At 39.0% G+C, this 21,252-nt stretch overlaps 1 protein-coding gene across 5 annotated transcripts; it reads left to right on the top strand.

The window, feature by feature from the left end:
- Nucleotides 1–10,148: 10,148 nt before the first annotated feature.
- LOC144478775 (uncharacterized) lies at nt 10,149–21,214 on the top strand. Of its 5 annotated transcripts, XM_078197020.1 has the most exons (10): nt 10,149–10,814; nt 11,008–11,095; nt 11,284–11,394; nt 11,501–12,128; nt 12,215–12,307; nt 12,534–12,620; nt 13,441–13,599; nt 13,704–14,007; nt 14,450–14,693; nt 14,771–21,214. In XM_078197020.1, coding segments are annotated over exons 1-10 (1,743 nt in total). In that variant the 5' UTR covers nt 10,149–10,812; the 3' UTR covers nt 14,798–21,214. The 5 variants fall into 5 exon arrangements, with proteins under 5 accessions (XP_078053146.1, XP_078053143.1, XP_078053142.1 ...); XM_078197017.1 differs by having other exon boundaries at nt 11,504–12,128; nt 14,450–21,214; XM_078197016.1 differs by having other exon boundaries at nt 14,450–21,214.
- Nucleotides 21,215–21,252: the final 38 nt, after the last annotated feature.

Here is a 21,252-nt window from a genome sequence, read left to right as displayed (position 1 = left end):
AAACTATGCACGAGGGATCATCATCGTGGACAATCAGCTTCACTGTCAAAAACGACACTGACTATTCCCTTAGTTCCTTCTCATTCGCATTTGCAGCATCGCTACTTTCCGTCATAATTTATTTAAAAGATCATTTCAACATTGCTTCATCTACTTCCTAGAGAACATATTCCAAACAATCGATACGGTACAATTTATATCCAATACGTTTACAGTTATACAAATGGGTATAATTTCTGCCATACAAATTCATGCCGCGGTGGTCTAACAGCGTCGATAAATTCAATGTGCAAATCTATTCGACGGTTACGCTAACAGCTCGGATCCACCAAAGTGTTGTCAATTCATTTGTGAAAACAGAACACACGCGTCTAGGGAACGACAACCATCAACCACTAATTGCCGAGGTACCCATGAACAGAACTGGGTCGCGGAAATAATTCCAACATTAATTTCGACTTGCAGCTGTGACCGGCGCCTTACGCGTCTCCAGCAGTTTTCATATTTTTAAAGTAAATATGTTCGTAGTATCTACGAGACGCGTCGAAAGTTCGCTCCACGCTCGCCGAGCGCTTGCGAAATATAGGCGGTGATCTTGTAAGAGTGGAAAATAACATCCTTCCGTTCGAATTTTCTCCATTGCGGCTTATTTCCTTTCCAGCTTTTATCGACTACGATTCTTTAACCGCCTTCAATCCGGATAAAGCCGACAGTTTCGAGCGCGTCGCTGTATATAATGGCTTTTCCTGACTCTGTGTAAATCAATTTAACGGTTCTAGAAATACGAAGCTGCAAATGGACAGAGAAATGTACCGGGAACGATGCGAGGAATTTCATTCGGAACGCTGATCTTCACGATTAAGATGGAGGTTGAAGAATGCCCAGAAACTGAAGAACGTGGATTAAAATCAGTTGAAAATGGCTTAACTTCTTTAAGAATACGAAAAAAGATGAAAATCGATTGAGAAAACTAACGATGCCAAAAAAAAACTCATCGAATGAAATAGAATGAATGAAAAATAAAGAAGAACGAATTAAATATATTTTCGAATTAAATGGATTACGTGTCTAGAATATACCACTCCCTAAATAACACTGATGGCAGTGTAGAAAATAAAGATGACTAATGCAAGCGAAATAAATTTTTGAAAAGTGCTGAAATCATTTTGAAACAACTCTAACTTATATTCGCTTAAGTACTCGGAGATAAATATGGCGGAGCATGGAACACGAGTGCGGCCATCGCTCACATAAAATGGAGGACTAAGCTAGCCTATGCTCTTCCAGAAAGCTGATACATATTTTGTTCGAATCACTTCTGGGATGAATAAAATCACGATCCAAGAATATCCACCAAAATCTCTCGGGGCCGCTGACAAGAATGAACGAAACTTACTGTGAAGCGAAAGAAAGAAAAATTTCGAGAATCAACGAGTAACTATCGGCGTTGCAGTAACAATCAACAAACAAACAAAACAATATTTCCGCCGTTTCCGGCGCAAAATCAATCAGCAGCCATACCGGAAGGCAAACAAACGCAATATAACGAAGATGTGGATAAATAAATCAGGATCCCGCGGCGGATTTATGAGCGGTGTAAACCGAAGTGCTAACCACTCCTAATTTTTTTCTTGGTTTCGTTTGTTGGCCCGCTGGTAACAGTGATTTAATGACACGCGGATGGTGATCGCGTCGCTCCGTGACGTCAGACTAGCAGAAATACACCGGGATTTACCATTGAAAGTGAAATCACCCTTTCCACGATATACGTGAATCAATTTCCCGAGTTAGCCTCGGGTTGATTGGAAATATTGTTTACTTTCGTAGTTGGCAAACAGTGGGATAAATTAATCTGATCCTAGTTTGATCGATTGCATCTCATCCGTGTGTTTTCTTTTTAAGCCCTACCTAGTTTCTCGGAAGCTCAATTAACTTGGCAACTACTTGGCAAGCCAACCAAGTCGACTCTTCAAGCGTTTTATTCAACTTTAAATTTTCTTTTGAAAAAGCGAACGATATCTGCCGGTCTCGGACAAACGGACCGATCACTTATCGGACAGAAGGCATAATCGTTTTGACTTACCTATGGTGGTGTAGATAGTGCCGCAGTAGAACACGGCGTTCCAGAAGGTCCAGACTTTTTGGCCCCGATCTGTCACTCCTCTCTTGTAGAAATTGTACAAAAGCTCCTCGTACTTCATCAGCTCATTTCTAGCCCGACCGTCCCATAAATCCGTGTTCCCGGCCAGCGTTTCGTCGTTCCAGAGCTCCCTAATCACTGTCAGTGTCTCGTTCCTGTCACAGAATTACAACGAATCACATAAAACCGATCTGACACCGAACCATGATTTTTCTATTCTGCGCCAGAGCTTGCGCCATACTTCTTTAACTCTCATACGTTTCTCAGGGTGAATGTTCTCCCATTTTTTGGTTTAAGATACTGCAAACATTCGACTTCTTTCTGTTTGCGTTGTAAAATGTGTTCTTTCAAAATTGAAAAAAAAGTATTCAAGCAATTGGATTTTCCTTTTTTTGTCTTTCAGGCAACACTTTACATCATCTTTATCTTCTACCAAAAAAAAAATAATCTTTCTCAAATTGTAAATAAAATTATGCAGAGTTTTTCAAGAGCAGTTGCTCTTCCCAATTTCAGATCTATTCTTTCTCTCTTCTCTTGTTTTTCTGATCGTTCACTAAGAGAACTACAGAATCATCGCGACAACGAATTTCCTTTATGCAATTTATCCGGGACAAATGGGGGGATCTTATGAGAAATTTCGATTTCAACCAGACTGACCGACGTCGATTGTCGTAATACGGTTTCCTTTCGTCCTTGAATAGGAAACTACACGCGATTGTTCTTGAAAAATATGTATGTGAAACGTTAATGAATTGCGCGGATTATCTGCGACACATGGTCTGTTTGTACCTTGACAATTTTATTGAGACTTTTGTGGAACTGTTGCGCAACAGCTGTGTTGACAACGTATCCTTTTACAGTCTCATTTATATTATCTAATCTATTCGAGCGGAATCGCTATGCGAATAAACAAACGAGTAAATAGAAATTATATGGTACAGGTCTAATGTACATACCTATCGTTCATACATATGAACGATATATATTGCAAGTATTTTTTCAAGTATTGCCTAAATAAATTTAGTATAATGCTCTGTTTTAATTAACAGTGATCCATCAGCTTGCAGAATGAATCACAACAACGCTCGTAACCTGCGCATTCAGGCAAAAGGAAAATAATTTGCACAGGTAGCCATTGCCAAGGTGAGCAATTGGACCATGTACTGTTTCTGTTATCAGATGGGTCACGCTATGGCTGGCTATGTGACGTGTTAGAGAAACACAAACCGACCTTCGTCTTGAAGTTGATCTATCTAAATTGTGGAAAAATCGACCTGGCTATAAAGAACGAAACCACGGCCACAGTCCACAGTGGAGCGAGTCGAGGAATGCGTTGGCGCTGATTATGCTTGTCGGAACTGAGAATGATTATCGAAAAGTTCTCCAGTGGATTGGATAATATTATTAAGGAACATTTCTTTGTCACTGCTCGTTTGCCGCAAGATTTTATTAACATTTGACCTCATTGTTTCGATACACAGTAAAAATTCGAGCGACGCAATATTTGCCTATTTATAAAAATTAAGAAAATGAGAAAAATATTTCGAAGCATTTTTCAGAAAAAGTGAACGATACAGATATTTTTCATAAAAATATGCGTAGCATTTGTGTCTTTCCAACTTGTCATATTCTCACTCGTATAAATGCAATTGCCGAAATTGCAATAATGAAAAATTCTCCGAACGTTAATATCTAACATTTCGTAACGATGGGCATTGAGGAGTTGAAATACAAAAGTGATATTAAAAGTATTCTTCATAATATTTTATACAGACGTAGTTTAATAATTCTACGCTGAATTCAAAGAAGGTTGGATATTCTCTGTCAATGTGGAACATTATCGTGGCAATTTCAAACTTGCTTGCGTGCCGACTGTATCATCAGATTAAGAATCAGGCTAGTTAGCAGTTGAAATGTACGCATTAAAGCATGTAAACACAAGTTTCAGTGCTAGGATCTGATAAGAATAAAAATATTAATTCTAATACGATTTTTCTATTATTTATTTTTCCTCGAATTCAAGGAATAAAAGTCTCAAGCAAACAATAATTAGGATTAACTTTCGCTATCACGTTTAGATATATCAATGTTGTATCGTTCGTTTTGCTTCTCATTTTCCATAGCCGATCTACTTCGAGACGCGACTGATATCGCATACAGCAGGGTCACGTATACACCTGCACCTAGAGACCATTTTCATGAATACGAAGGTCGGGATCATCGACGTATGGAAACGAGCGTTATTGTAGTATTGCCAGCCGAAAGCATAAACTAATAATCTTACCTCAGACGAAACGGAATCGCCAATGGACTGACAGACAGCCGAGAAGTTTGTGTGCTTCGAATCAAAAATAACAAACCACAAAACAGTTTAGATCCGTCAGACCATTATCCATTTTACAGAAAGTGGTCATTGATTCCAACGTGAAGGAACAAAAATGTATTGAATCTAAAAATACTGCTACATTATTTTCAACTTAACAAAATTTTTCAGAAATACAATAAATATCTATGTAGCTCTCGAATCTTGCAATGAATGCGTACAATTTTCATTTTGCATAGAAATCTATAGTCAAGTAATAAGAAATTATGAAACTTAAAAAAATTTACTCTATAGCCAGAGATGCTTTTAATATCGCATTTAGCTCCAGAACTAAATAGCGACCAAGTTAGCATCCAGCGACCAACAAAGAAGCTAAAGTCTGTGCATATATTGCAGAGCACAATGCATTTCAATTTACAGACAGTGCGGTAACACTAAACGATTTCTTTTTCTTCTTACCTCTCTTTTCTTATATTGGTGTGCACGACATCCTCGTTGGTTCCCTCGATTGTCACAAAGATCATCGCACCCCCGATACTGTATAAAAGCACGACAACGAATAAGAAAATGTGCGTGAACCACCGTTTGCTCCAGGAACTGACCTATGCACAAAAATCATAAACACGTCAATAATTAGCTTGATCCGACGAAGGCGCGAAACTGATCATTTTGGAATGTTCGCCGGACCTTCTCGTACAGCCAGAAAGCGCTCTTCTCCCCGACGCTCAGCCCTGATTTGGTCAAGTGCTTGATACCCTTGAACTGTGAGAATACGAACTCGCTGGCTCTGTTCGCGTAGATCACCTGTGGCTGACCGGAAACCGGGGTCATCGGTATCGGGGTCTGACCGTATGGAGTCGGAACATACGTTTGCGAATAGTATTGTCCCGGTAGTGGTAGCTGGATCGTCGGCCTTGGAGGGCCTTTACGGGTACCCGGAGAGCTCGACATTTTCTTTCTTTAATCGATTTTCCTTTCTTTAAATTTAAAATCACTTTCTAGCGACCTAGATGTCGTGTCCTGCTTACGGCTTCACATAATCCACTTAGCTGAGCAACGAAGGATCCCAAGAGAAGAGATCCTCGCTGGTACAGTGATATTTTCTCTCCTTAAGGCCCTTCTCTTAGGGGTATTAATGGCAGCAAGTCGACTTTCGCTGGTGTAATAAGTCTAGAGAGTTTCTAGAGAAACTTCTATTATAACCTCTATTTGCCAAGGAATTAAAATGCAAATTGGATTCTACTGTTGGCAATGAAATATCCTGTATATGATAGTTAATGTTTCTAGTTCCTCGCTGAAACTATCACAGTAGAAGGCGAAATGATTGCTAGATATCACTTCGAAGGAAGGAAGCTAACTTTCTTCTGTTTGTCAAGGCAGCTACCAGAGTTTTCAACTTCACTGCCTAAGTCTGGAATAACCTAATCCTTCTCCCTTCTCTGTTGACTTATGGAAAGTTCAACTGCATCGACGACGTTGCTCCCCAGATCCTCTACCAGCACTAACTCAAGCAGGCTTGCACAGCATCATCAATGTACATCACGTATTCCGAGTTCGCCCGAAGGAGTCCCGCCGAGCAGAAAAAGATTTTGTTTTCTGGATGTCTTGTGAATCCAGGAATACACACGACCACAATATAAATAGGCAACAAAATTGGTCGCCGTCGGGTTTCCGGCGCGGATTTTATGGCAGACAATCGGGTCACCGGACAATCAGTCGCAGTTCTCGAATTTACGGGTCAGCGGAATGTTCTTGGATAGCTGAAGATTCATTTATCAAGTCTCCATCAGATAATCTGACCACTGGCTATTTAATCTTTGAACATTTTGGCATTTATCACACTCTCACCTTCGTAGCCTCGATTCATCTGAACAGAACAAGGAAGCTATTCCTCGGGGAATACATCTGAAGGATTGCACGCGAGAGACACACGTGCGCCAAAGCTTCCCAATTTTCGATTTTGACCCTGTCTAAAATTATTCGAATGATACCCCGTGGTTCAACGACCTCATGTGCATCTTCGCAATAAATAGATCGAGCGAACGTGTCGACGAGTTTAGGGGTCGAGTGCTCCCCCGCGAGCTGTACAAAGTCTTGTGCGATACTAGAAAATTGCCTTCAGCGATTTCAGATTTTGTCTAAATGCGAAGCGATCTGCAGGAACACTTTTAGGGGCGGTTTTCGAAGCGGTGACGATCGATCGACCGATTAAACTGAGTTGTTTAGGTGAAGCATTACTCCCGTTCAAAACCAGTGAAATTCGGATAAAGAAACTCCGAGTTTTCAGCTAATAATGTCAGACGATGCTTCCTTGAGTAGTCTTTCGGTTCCTCTCCCAACGGGTACTTGCCAAGATTGATGGAAGCTATTGGAAGCCAAAACGCAGTTCTTTCATGTAGCTGACTCCGAATCGTTTTAAAACTTGATCCTGTACATTAAGTGTCTCAGAATTCTGAAATTTCAATATCTCCCTGCTTTGAATTTTACAATCATCCTCTTCCTTCTTCTTAACAGGGAGTAACAGTAAATTTCACGAACAAGGTGTTTGCTCCTGTGTAACGATGATCCAAGGAACCACCGAGCTTCTTCGTCATTTGATTCTGACTGGTACCTGGATCACGTTTCTCATAACCATCTGCGCCCTTCGTTGCATCATCTGGACTAAGTTTTCTTAGCTTGAACTGCCCTACTTGGGGTTAATAGGTCAACTAGCTAGGAAAAAATTGGGACATTCCTGAGGCGTCCGCGACAGAGATGCGATCGTTACCCGCAGCATTAGAGTATTCAATCGAATTTGTTTCCGCTTTAAATATTCCCGGTGTCTATGTTGAAGTATTTAAGGGATAAGGGTATCCTTTTCTTCAATCAGGCGGTTTGTGATGATACACTTGGTGAAGACTGCTGACACAGTCTGTGGTCACTGACTGCATACACTGTGTCCTTTTACAACAGTTATCTCTGCCCCTGTCAGCAAAAAACTCAGAGGTAGCAGCGCAACGTGATGCTCGGAGACCTTTAGCGGCGGCGTCGCGACGCCAACTGACTGAATTGGTCTGCCGTCGGCGCCGAGGCGTTTTGAAACCGGCGCTATGACTTCCAGGGCCGTATAATTTCTTCAACCCAAGTGCCCTTGTAAAACAAGCGATTGTTAAAACAGTGTAGGATTGAACGATTATCAAGGATTTAAAACAATATCTTTTGATACAGAAAATATCAATCAATTACTTCAACGCTCATAAATAACAACAACAGTTAAATCCCAGTTAATACCGTCTTCGAGAACATCTTAAAACCCTGACACTGAGGTAATTGAAGATACTAACAATACCTAAAAATGAGACATAAACTAATGAAGATTTTCAATAAATTGTTCAATACTTCATTTTTAAAGCAATAAGTTATCTTTTATAATATATTGTAACAGTTTCATTTGTGACTGCTATTTGAAAAGTAATTAAACTCGTGCTGATACAACACAGTCTTTAAATTCCGATAGCATTCATAATATAGATAACAGGTCTTCTTAACTAATGTCTTAGGAGTGAAAAGAACTCGCCTGAAGATGACTTATTTAGGACCAGCGATAATATTATAGCTTTATCCTTCTTCCGGAAAGTTAGCTTTCCGCAACCACAGTTCGGGAAGTCATTGAAGACATTAATAACACGAGACGTTTAAGATCATCCTCGTTCTCAGAATTCCGATTCAAAGTATATCAGACAAACGCGACTGATGGTACAGTTATTTCTGAAAATTACGAGGTCGACCAAGTCTTCCTCCATCTAGCAGTTAAAGTTAATCGTAGCTGTTGACGACACCAGTCGAGGAAATAGTAGGACAGGAAATCTTTGATAGTGTCCTGCAAGTCTTTGCACGTCTTTATCTGAATCGAATTCTCCTACGTTATTCCGCATTTTCGGCGAAACAACAACCCAAAGATAATTTTGCCAGGAGGAAAATTGCCAGTGTAGTAATTCATTGTTGGAAAAAAGAAAATATGACTCAGAGCCCACCAATACTGATGATCATCAAATCTGTACATGACAATACAATTATTAAATAATTATAATTTCTCTAACTGCACATAACAATTTGATCAGGATTTCTACTTTTATTGGAATAATTTACAAATGCGATTATCTAAATATTTAATTTATGTTTGTTTTTATTATTACTTTAAATTAAGAAAATATATTTTATATTTTACAATTATTTTGAACAATTTAATAAATAAATTAAATTAAGCATTTAAAAAAATATATGAACTGTTATCATTTCAAAAGTAAAAATACATGAAATCTGCGAGAAATGGATTTAACTGATTTTCCATTAGAATGTTGCAAAAATGTATAGCAACAATAAACACTGTTTCGCGAAGAAGTTGATAAAAAAAAGAGAAAGATTTCTGCAATGGAAATAGCTTCCAGCTGTGCGCGACAATTATTTGACTCACCACAGGAAGTGTTTCTCAGATTTTTCTTTGTTTGAATGCTTTCATTTGAGAACTGTATTAGCTTCATCCAAATTTCTCTAATTTAATTTTCGGTGGTGTGGCAGAATATTCGAAAATCCATATTTGTATTTGATGCTGCAACTGCATAAATTAATTTAAATAAATGCGAATACTTAAATTTATTTATAAAAGTGATAATAAATTTTTGTAATTATATATCTTGTTCACAACAATTTATTTATTTATTATTATTAATTTATTGTTTAGTACGGAATATGATTAAAGTGGAACCGGAAATCGTCACCATTTTGAAAATGACGGTTATGTCGTTACAATTTTCGTTGGAAATCTCACGTAGTACTTCCAGCTCAAATAAAGTTCGTTATGTTCAATACTTTAACAATTTTACTTTCATCTCCTACAAAGACAGGTTTAAAAAGTACTGCAAAACTTTGATTATCCTCGAAAAGTTGAAACATTTAAATTTATGTAACTAAAAATAAAAAAGTTAGGCAATCGTAGTGAATTTTTGAAAACGCTTTTAACCAAACGAACTGTGTTTAAGATTCCTGATCTATCACAGAATATTAACCAGGGTCACAAGGTCCATCTCAATCAATTGCGAATGACAACATAAATACGATTATTTTTCTCACTAAAATACAAGCTATTCTACACGGTTAAATTAAACCGTTCGAATAACCGTTCGAACCTCCTTCACCTAATCACTAGCACCATCTAACGTCAACTCGTCTAATCACGCATCAACGAATACACTGAAGCCAGATTTCCACGTCAACTACATACATTTGTTATCGCCGCAAAAAATTACATCACATTATCATTAACACCACGGATCCATAAATATTCTACCTGAACGGAAACAATTATTCCCGCTTGAATAACATCATTCGCTCTAATCGCTTCAGTGCTTCTTTTCAAATAATTTTTGTAATTGACATTTTTCATAGTCATAATTGCATCCTGCAAACCTAACACTGATCTATGATCAAAAAATTAAGGAGCAGCCTCGTGGTGTCAAAACAAAAAGGAATTACAGGATATTATCCTAGAGAAAGGTAAATAATCGTTTGGAAGTTTTGCACGCGTTGTTTGGGTGAACCAATGGGAACCGGCGGCAGTTGGTTGCGGGCCAATGGAAGTCGTTGGTGTAACGGGCATTGGCGTCACCGGGTGCTGACCTTGGCGGCGCTTGGCTGCATTCACGGAAGGCGCCCGAAAACGCTTCGGAAAAAGGCATCGGGGGCAGCGCGCGTTCGTGTCGCCCATTGTTATCCTCGTCGCGTGTAATGGCTACCGTAGAGTTTGTTGACGGTGTTCGGTCTGCTTGTTCGCGCTACAGCCTAGCCTGAGCCACGGTGGAAGGCGACGTGGCCCAACCTGACGGGAATAAACCAGTGAGAAGTCGTGGTCCGCGAGCTACCGCCAATTTTATGCGACCGAAGGTACCCGCGCTTCGTACACCAGTCGCCGCAGCCGCCACCGCGCTTGGACGACATGATCTGCGCGGGTCAACGCTGCTCATTGACAAACGTGTAACACGAAGCGGATTTCGCGGCATCCACAAGGGGTGAGGTATTGGTGGTGTTGTGACCGGGGTTCATTTTAGCGGGATCGAACGTACTGAGGTGGTGCATCAAGGCTCAAAATCGATCGCCATTGATTTTCCGCCGCGACCACGGCCCAACCGACACGAGGTACCCGTTCTCGGATGTTGTATAGGACGATAGACCAAAACCAGTTGTCGGTGGTATCGAGATCAGCGGAATTTAGTGTGACCAGCTGCGCGGCACTCCGCGCCGCAGTCATGGCAACTGGAAGATCACCCGTTTGGCAGTCAGACATGTAACCCGCGGCGCCCGTGTAGACTATCACATGTGAGTATCGTATGTCGTCATGGTTATTGTTTTGAAGCCGTCCTTTCTCGTCTCTCTTGTACCATTTTCTAATTTCTGATTTATTGGTAAAGTCATTCCTTTCTACCTTGGTGTGGCTTTGATCAGGGGGGCAATCGGAGCAGACACGTATCAGGGTTTATTTCTGCTTAACGAATGCCTACTGATTGTGCAGGGTCAAAGGCAACACATCAATGGCCCTAGAATCAAATGGCAACAACGTGGTGTGGTTGAACACAACCCGTCCTGATCAAATACAACAGGTATGCGCCTTGTATACCACAACGATGTAAAGAGGAAATGAGGTTTTTTCTGTTGACGCTCGATAACTTATATCGGCGTGTGTAGCATGTTGATTGAGGCATATCTCCTCTAGCTTCTATTTCTAGTTCCTTTCAAAATTGAGCTTTATGTGAAAACTATGTATCTAATGGTAATTATGATTTGACAGAGCCAACCAACCGAGCAGCCAGTGAAGTGTTCCATGTTTACTCAAACTGACCAAACTAATAGTTTTACTCAGACGGAGCAGAGCAATTCAAGCTACGGAGATCAAAGACAGGTTGTTAATTATTCAAACTTCCATTGAAGTTTTTATAAACATAGTCCATATAAAATGTAATAAACATAACCGTATGAAGATTTATTATTGGAAATTCACTTTACAGCAGCAAGCAGCAATGTTTGACCCACAACAAATGCAGCAGCAGCAGGCTGCTCAGGGTCAACAGTCGCAGCAGCAGCAGTCACAGCAGATGTATGTCACGACTGACAAAAAGGAGGACAAATCTCAGCAGCAATCAGCTACTGCAGAGTTCCCCTTCTACTATAATGTCAACATGCTCCAAAAGGTTCAAACAAATGTAGGCACAATCGGCGCGATTACTACCGACGACAAAGGTTGCTACCGTTTTGATGTGCAACCTGTTGGGTACAACACTCTGTTGAATCAGATGGGTATCACAACTGCCACCAATGCTACTTTCAAGTGTGACATCTGTGGCCTTGTGTTCGGACACATAAGCTTACTGAATCATCATAAACGGATTCATAACACAACGCCTAGTAATCTTCAACAACAACCACAACAAGTCGTTGTACAGACACCAACAACTGTTACTGTTGCATCTACACCAGAGAGACCATATACCTGTGATATATGTGGAGCATGCTTCGCACTACCAGGAGAATTGAAAAGCCATAAAACAAACATGCATCAGAAACCGAAGGTGCAGATTTGTGAAGATTGTGGTAGTGAGGACCCTTGTGAACATCATCCCACTAAAATTAAAAAGAGTATGTTTCAGAAATCCTATTATGTCTTGCTTTGAATACTTGGAACAAGTCCAATATAAAACATGGTGTCTACATTATTTTTATAGCTATTAAACCTGGTCATCATCCGGTGAAACGAAGGGGTGTTACCAGTGTGACTAAATGTCATAAGTGTAATGGAACAGGGATAATTTTTATTGGTAAGTTGAAGTCGTTATCGCTAAGCTTTTCGCGGCAAGAAGAAAAGTGTTCGTTGCCGAATGCAAAACTCCAGATTGCCTTTATGTAAACATAAACTGTTTAGTGTAACAAAATGTTTTGATGTAATTGAAAAGGAAACATTATTCTTCTTGTAACACAATCATCTTTCCTCTACTTGCATCATTTCATTGCTATCATGATCGTACATCGGGTGGTGTATGGTAGGTAAAGACGACGATAAACTAGATTCTGGAATCAGTTCCCTCGCAAAGTGTGGTGCCTGCAAGGCAACAGGCCGCATCATCATAGGAAGTAAGTCGGAATATTTACAGCCAAAAAGAACACGGGATTAACATTACAGAATATGTTTCAAGAGGCACCACCAGCTGGTGGATATGTGTTACCAAAACTGTTTCGAAGATTTTCATGTTTTCTTTGCTATTTTGTTCAACAAACAGTAATTCTTTATGCGAACCTTAAGTTCGACGCATTCGTTGAATAAAATGAACCAGTTTACCTCTAACACATATATAAGTGGGAAATTTAGTGAGTTTCTTTAAAGAACATAATTTGCATGCAACGAGAAAAAGGAAGATAGAACGTGCACTTAAAATTCACGGATGTATTTTTGAATTTACTGTAACAATTCTGTTTCCTTTTTGGTAAAACCGTTGATATCTAAATTTAAGAATCACTGCATGGAATGAGATCTCCCCTAAGGGACAGTTTTATAAACCTAATCTATCGATCATTTAGAGAAATTTTAGTATTCGGAAAGTTCTTTTTAAATATCATTTTACCACTCAATGCATCTTTTATTTCATTGTATAAATGTACTTACTCATTTCCTATTTTCTGCACTAACTCTAACTACCCGCATGTACGGATACTCAATCAACGTCATTTTCTTTGTAAAAAAAAAAAAAAAAAAAGAGAAAATTAAAAGACCATCTAATCTTTCATTAAAAAACGATATGTCGAGAAAGAATCTTTCAAACAAAAAAAAAAGACCATACACAATCCTTTGTCTTGCGTTGCCCGATGCATTCATCAGATCATCTAAAGAGTATACCTTGTTGTAGAACTGGCCCTTCGAGGAATACTAAGAACCCGGTTGCTTCTTTAATTACAGGTGGGAAACAAAACAGTCAAAATCAGGCGGAGAAACCGTTTCATTGTAATGTGTGCGATGGAACATTCTCCCGGTACTCGTCGCTTTGGTCCCATAAGAGACTGCATTCTGGAGACAAACCTTTCAAGTGTGATATTTGCGGCTTGGCATTTGCAAAAGGTGACCGCGCACAAAACTCGCTAACATGATTCTCGATTCCTAAAACCCGCTAAAATATACACAAGTTTAATAATGTTACGTCTTCGTTTTTCTATCCTCCGCAGCCGCTTATCTGAAGAATCACGGAAGGGTGCATACCGGCGAAAAGCCATTCAAATGCAGTGTCTGTGGCATGCAGTTCTCGCAAAGTCCTCATTTAAAGAACCATGAAAGAATTCATTCTGGTGAACGTCCTTATCAGTGTGAAGTGTGTGAAAAAACATTTGCCAGACATTCGACCCTCTGGAACCACAGGAGGATCCACACAGGCGAAAAACCTTATAAATGTAGTATATGTGGATCGGCCTTTAATCAAGCTACACATCTGAAGAATCACGCGAAGGTCCACACCGGTGAAAAGCCCCACAGGTAGTGGATTTGCTGTAATCGCACTGTCCATTACCACATTCATCATATTCTTTACATAACTAATTTCCAAACAGAAACAAATGTTCGATTGTTTAACTGTTATCTGTCAATGTTATACAAATATTTGGATGCAGTACAGTATGACTCCCTCGACAGAATGAACTAAAAATAAAAGGAAGAAGAAAGGCGTCCCATATAAAAAACACTTTGAATACAATACATTCGGTTCTCTTTACATGTAATGTAAGAAGTTGAGACTTTCGCCTTTTCTTAAAAAATAAAGTTCATTTAGAAGAAGAGGTCATACCGTACTATATCCAAATATTGTTATAGAAAACGGTTCCGTAATCTCAAATGATCAGCGACAAAAGTCTGTATCTGTTGAAGGAAATAATTGTATTTACCATAGAGAAGACAATACTGACTTTGTTACTTGTTTTAGATGTGATATATGTGAGATCGGATTTTCCGATCGTTTTGCACTGAAGCGTCACCGTGCTATTCACGAAAAGTATGGACAAACAGCCCGGAACCAGAATGCGAACAATCCAACAAACGCACAGCAACCGAACGCGAGCAATCAGCAGCAGCAGCAGCCTCAGCAGCAGCAACAGCAGCAAGGTCAACAGGTGGTCGTTGTGAACACCACGACTCCAGTCACCGTCAGCCAAGGACAAGGGCAAGCGGTAATGCTCGAAGAAGTCTACAAGTGTCAGGTGACCTTCCCAGACCCTAAATGATTCAGCTAGAGAATACCTTTCAGGAGCTGGTAAAGGGGTTAATTTTTTAACCTTTTTGTAACGAGATGAGCAACGCCGATGAAACCACAACAAAAATCGAAACACATCCCTAGAGTTAACATTGAGAGACGAACAGATGGATGCGCGTGCGAGAGTATTGTAGGCGAGCGTGGTGTCCAGGGGGAGAGAGAGGGAGAGAACGAGAGAGATATGCTGCGAGTTTCCGGAGTGTGACTGATGAGGCACGCTTTTCGTGAAGAGATTCAGGTTCCGACAGGAGAGGATTATATATAATCGGTGTGACATACAGGACACACTCACACACAAAAACACAGTTTATTATATATATATATATATATATATATATGTATATATATATATCTATATATATAAATATATAAATATATACATACATCAGAAAAACTGAAACGCATCGAGAGAAAAAGGGTATATCAGAAAAGAGACTTAGCGATATTTTCCGCGAGTAATTATGCATGAAGACACACGTGACTCGGAAGAGTGCGGCTCGTATAAAAGAAAATCGCTCGGAAAAAACAAACGAAGAAAAATAAGTAAAGAAAACGAAGAAAGAAGGGTTGAGATTTATTAGAACACAAAAAATCATGGACGAGATATCCTTTTTATATTTTCTCACTCGAGATAGACACGTTTCATTACTTAGACAACGTTCGATATCGGATTGGACTGATCGATCCCCGTTCATTGTAACTAATTAGTAGCTTCTTCCAATTGATTTTCACCGGCCGAGTTAATACGAGAAGAACGACGGTGTCTCTCTCTTATTTTATATTCAATGAAACCGGAAATAGCTCGCCGTCCGGGTATTCATGGTTCGTTCTAGTTTTAAGGTCCATTTGATGGACTATTGTAATTGTCATCTGGGCGAATCGACGAATAAATGACTCGCGCCGGGCACGCTCGAACCTCGGCCCTTTCTAATCCGACCTTCTTGCGGAGATGCGAAGAGGAAGGATAGGAACTAGTATTAATGTTGTGTTATGCTTCGGTTATGTTTTTTCCTTTTGCCGATTCGGTGCACGGTAGCCGAGGAAGACATAATTGACACGTTAGCCCCAAAGGTAAGGTTTCTTTTGGCGGAAGTCGTGGCGCGAAACGACATCGCAATATTTGCAGGGCCCTCTTCCGTCCAGTCATTCGGAATCAGAATATTCGGGAAGAAAAATTCACGGGAAATTTATCTGTAAGAAAAAATGACTATGGTTAAATAGAAGAAAGCATCAATGAAAAATCGGAATGGAGAGAGAAGACGAAAAGAAGAAGGAAACGAATGACACGGAAAAATTCAACGGCAGAAGTGACGAAGAATTTCTATCTCACCGGAGCTGCAATAATTAATAGTGAATATCGACGGGCAGACTAATCTGTTTTATAATTTTAAGGCCGTGAACTATATTGAGTATCAGTTAACTAAAATAGTTGCTAGTTTGTAAACGGCAATTAGCTGGCTAGATTATCTATACGTATACATACGATTAATTTTTATATCCCCACTTGTTAGGAGCGACGATGCGTGTCGCTGAAATCTACTTTGAATAAAATATTAATTAAAAGGAGAAAAAAAAGAGAAAAAGAATGAAGATACAAGTGAAGAGATAGAAAAAGTGGAATCAGAGATAGACTCGGTTTGTAATAAATAGTAAGAAACATTATTGATAATTGGTAACAAAATAAAGATGATGCCACAGGATCCGACTGGTCGGTGAGATTGTGGAACTGATGATGATCAAAGATGCACTCGCGCCATTGGATCTTAAATATTTTGTTCCTCAGATGTCATCATTGTCGTCTTACGCTGATCTTTGTTTCCGCGATGTCGGATCAGTTTCTCATTTCTATAGAATTGTAAATCATCGGTTTTCAAATCATTACGACGAAATAACGCCCGAATGATTTTTGTACTATCAAATACGATATATAAAATGGAGAGAAGGATGACGAATAAAAATCACTGTTTTACAAAAACGAATCACCTTGAGACACGCAGGGAGACAGACAATGGTTCAGTGATGTCCCGAAAACAAACGAAAAAAATAAACAAAATAGAACTTTTTTATACAGTGTATAAACTCCATTGATCGTGAAAGATATTTCCGCTAGTAATTGCGTCTGATCATAACGTGATCGAGCCAGCATGTTTGAATCGTGTTCCGATCAGTTCCCTTCGAGGATCTCCGCCGAGAGTCTATGGGATATCATTTCTTCATTTCATTAGGGGGGGGGGGGGGGGTTTCTCTGTTTTTATCGATGTAACTTGTAAAAATAAAGATATGCAAATTACTTTTTTATCGCTGTGAATGCCCGTGAAATTCACAGTATGACAGAACCAGGAATGGACTCATTGTTTTCATAATTTGACCAAATTGAAAACGAAATTGAAGTTGTTTCGTTGCGTTTTCTGAAATACACACGTTTATGTAAAACTCAATCATTTATCAACACGCATTCCGGGAAAGTTTTATTGATAGATTTAAATTGTACATGCAAAGATATTTTATTTAAGTAACGTTGTATGTTAGTTAATAATAAAGCTGTGGGACGGCTGGATAATGTCGAAATGACGGTGATTAATTCGTTGCTATTAGATATATCAGATTTCCTTACTATTTTTGTGTTCTACAATCTGTAAATTTTTATGGAATGTGAAATGATCGTTTATTAACAGACTTCGGTCGTAACAATATCAACCTCGAAATTACCGATCTCTATCAATAAAATTTTTAATGCTGACGATCTTTTCTATTTTTGAATAAACCAATGCCCTTGATTGACCACAATTACAGTTCAATAAACTCTGAGTCCTTTTCTTCGAATGGTAGAGAAAGAAACATTTTATGTACTGTACCTATTTACGTTAAAAAATCTGCACCAATAGGTTGGTGGGGTTTGTAAGTACGAAATAATAGGTGATTAAGTAATGTTTAGGAACCACGTTGTGGGAATTGCTGAAGGAGCCATTTTGCTAAAAGCCACATTAAATTTCGGACTGAGAATGTTCGCTCAATTTTACATTTTTAATCAACTACGATAGAGAGACTAGCTACTTCCATTGAACTTTTCATTTCATTAACTCACGTTTCGTGTGAGTAAACATTCACAGTCTGATAGTAAGCATTCAAGAAATGTCCTTTTCCTTGGCCAGTTTGTTATATGTAGTCTTCGTGAATCGTAAAAAGCTGATGGTTTTGCCATAGAAGTCCATTCCGTCATGGTCTAGTAACTCCTTGCAATTGCTCCACGGCGTTAACTAATATTCTAAGCGAGCGAAACAATTCGGAGCTTCCATTTTAATAAAACAGAAAACCACACTTGGAAGCGTCTTCCTGTGTCTCATGGGAAAACTGACATGTCCTGACCTATCCGATCGCTTGAGATTTGGGTTGTGCACGATTTTCCTGCGTTAAATTGCGAATTTGATGATGAGGTATACTTTGTCGGATTTTGAGGGTCGAGGTTTCAGGGTCATCGCTAAATTGCGGATTTTATGCATTTCGCGAAACACTGAAAATTGTCTAAAATTCGGTGTAGCAACAAATTTAATAAACATCAATAATGTTTTTATTATATTTGATGCTTGGTGATTACGAGCATGCATATACAAATGATGATGGAACTTGCAGCGGCGCAAAAAAAACACAAATCATGTTGTCTAAAATGCCTTCGAAAAACCTGTATTTGCACGAACATCCGCAGTATAGTCATCGTACATAACTGAAACGGTCTTCGAAGCGCGGAAAGGAGTTTCTCAATTTTTCCCGGGTGATCTATCACGAAGTAATCGATCTTAAGAAATCACAGAAGAAATGAAATTAGTTTCGAGCGACTGACGGCTTAAGCGCGTCCGCCATCTTTTCGGCGATTAATTCTCGCTTGGATGTGTGTACGAATATGGCCAGCGTCGGTACAATTTTTTTAGTAAAAGCTTCGCGGTTCATCGGTAGGGCTTTCCACGACTCTTATGAGCTATACGTGTCCAGGTGGGGATTAATACCGATGCGCAGAGGCGGAGAATAATACGTAAAATTTGTATAAGTATTGTATAAGTCGTGAAAAAAACATGTACAGATTTTCATCCGTGTTTGATCGGGATGAACAAAAGTAATATGCAAGAAGAGCCTTTTGTACAAACTTTCCTCAAATTCGATCCGTTTTGATGCATTCGCCGCCGCCATTTTGATTCGGAGCTGGTTTTTGCGGTTTAGCATAAAAAAAAACTCCAAAAAGCGGTGATAAATTACATAACAACGAGTTTAATCGAGAGATTAACAAAAATTACGATGAATTTTTAATAGAAATTGTAAATTGCGCTGTTAGATTTCAATGATTTTAATTAAAATAGACTGATGGCAGCGAACGCGTCGAAGAAAAAGGGAGATCGAACGTTGTATTTTTCTGTTCTTCTGCTTTTGTTTTTGTTTTTGAACAACGATGCTCATCGTCTAGCCAAAACGGAGAGAGAGAGAGAGGTAGGAGGAAGTTGATTATACACACGGTATACGGTACACAGGATACCAGCGTATTTAGAAACATATTCGTAACGAAACTTAAACGGCGTAGAAGAAAAGGGAAACCATGAATAGATCTTAGAACATAGAGCGTGCAATTTTACCGAAGTTTTTTCTTCAATTAATGAACGAGGAGACGGCTGGAAATGATTTTAATAAACCGATAATACAGATGAAAAAGAACAAAGCAAGAAAACAAGTATGTAGTACTATCGCGACGATGTAGATTAATTTTTACATGACGTACACGCATCAACACGTACCTACACACGGACAGGCATACACACAGACAGACACACGTTGTATGGGCAATAATTGCTGGTCATACGAATTTTTGATAATAAAAGAAACACGTTCCTATTAAATTATCTGTTTATTATTGTTAAGTCTTCGAGAAGCGATTAGAAAGTCGATATGTCTCTGAAATAAAAACTGGAAAATAGAAAAGGAGCGAGCCGAACTTTCTTTTCGAAAAGCGACGGAAGTAGTCTCTTTGAAAAAATGGCCTCTTTGTACGATAAGCAGATGACCGATAGAGACAGGCAAGATTTAATTATCAAAAATCAGCGGTCCTTGTGGAAGACTAAGTTTACTTGGACCCACTTTGATCCATAGCTTCGCAGAAACATTCAAAATGGCGTACAAAGCATCATCATATCTTGTTCCATTAGGTAAATCAGAAAGATTGTTCCTTGTCGTGCAAATCTTGCCCGTCTCTTTGCGAAATGGAAAAGAATTTAGAGGATTATAGGAAATCTAATTAATAATGAAGTCTCGTAACTTTTTTATCGTAAAAAAAACGAAGAAGACGAAAAAAGCATTGGTGAACGCGAGGAAACTACGTGAGACTGTCTATCTGCGATTGTAAGGCAAACCGACACCAGGGTTCCAGAAACAATTTACAGTGATCTTGTTTCCTTCGAGTTCTTTTTTTAAAAAAATAATATATTCTAAAAACATTCTTTGACTATTAATTACAAATAAAGATCAAAGAGTACGTCGTTTGTAAAAATGGTCTGGATTGCCTTACATCCGTAGATTAACGTAATTTATTTTCAGGGTATTTATCGAGATATTTTTTCATTTTCCATTGTAAAGAAATTTTTGAAGAATCAACGCACTTTCTATAAGCTACTAGTAGGATTGTAAAATTATATATATAAAGGAATAGAGAGCGAGAGAGGAACAAAAAAATTGAAATTGTATGATGGAGAATATGGGGGTTAATAAGAGTAATCAATTTATTTTCGTCCTTTTGCCGAGGGACCCTGAAACGTACCGGAAACCATTGCTCCGCGAGCATTGTAAATGATGTTGTACCATTTCCCAGTGTTTCCATTGTAATCAACACAATGAAAACACCGAGAACAATCTCATGAGAATGTAGTTGAAAGAAATACTAGAGAGATTTTACTTTTTATCGTTGTAAAACATGGTGTAGACGAAAGCGACTGTACTCCGCTATGCGCGCCATCATTGTAAAAATTAAGTTTTAATCTTCCGTTTATCTTCGGCTTCGACTTTCGCGAGATTTTTATTCGAAACGAGTTAATGAAAATTAAGGGGAACGACATTGAGCGTTCGTGTTCCGGTAGGCTGTCGCTGACAAAGAATGATCCATAGATCACTTGCGAGTTGGATCTTAAAAAAGAAAAAACGATCGTAGCGACGATTGTCAAAGAACCTTAATGCGTTTACACACAGACACCGTTTTGTATGAAGAGTCGCGTAGGTGGGGACGATTGTCACTTTAGATTAGTCTGCTGTCAATATAACTAGAACCATAATTTTGAATGTAACATGTATCATACTGATTATTACCTAGATAAGGGAATCGTACCGATTAAAAAGTTAGCGCACGATTATATCAGACATTAGGTTTAATAATAAATGATGTCCAAGGGACATTTTCATTTTTGAAGACTCACGTGAGTTTTATTTAACTTTTACTATTATTGCGC

The sequence above is a fragment of the Augochlora pura genome, chromosome 3, assembly GCF_028453695.1.
Source record: "Augochlora pura isolate Apur16 chromosome 3, APUR_v2.2.1, whole genome shotgun sequence".
Classification (NCBI taxonomy): domain Eukaryota; kingdom Metazoa; phylum Arthropoda; class Insecta; order Hymenoptera; family Halictidae; genus Augochlora; species Augochlora pura.
The sequence above is the reverse complement of the archived record's forward strand: the minus strand, read 5'-3'. Positions and strand labels throughout refer to the sequence as shown.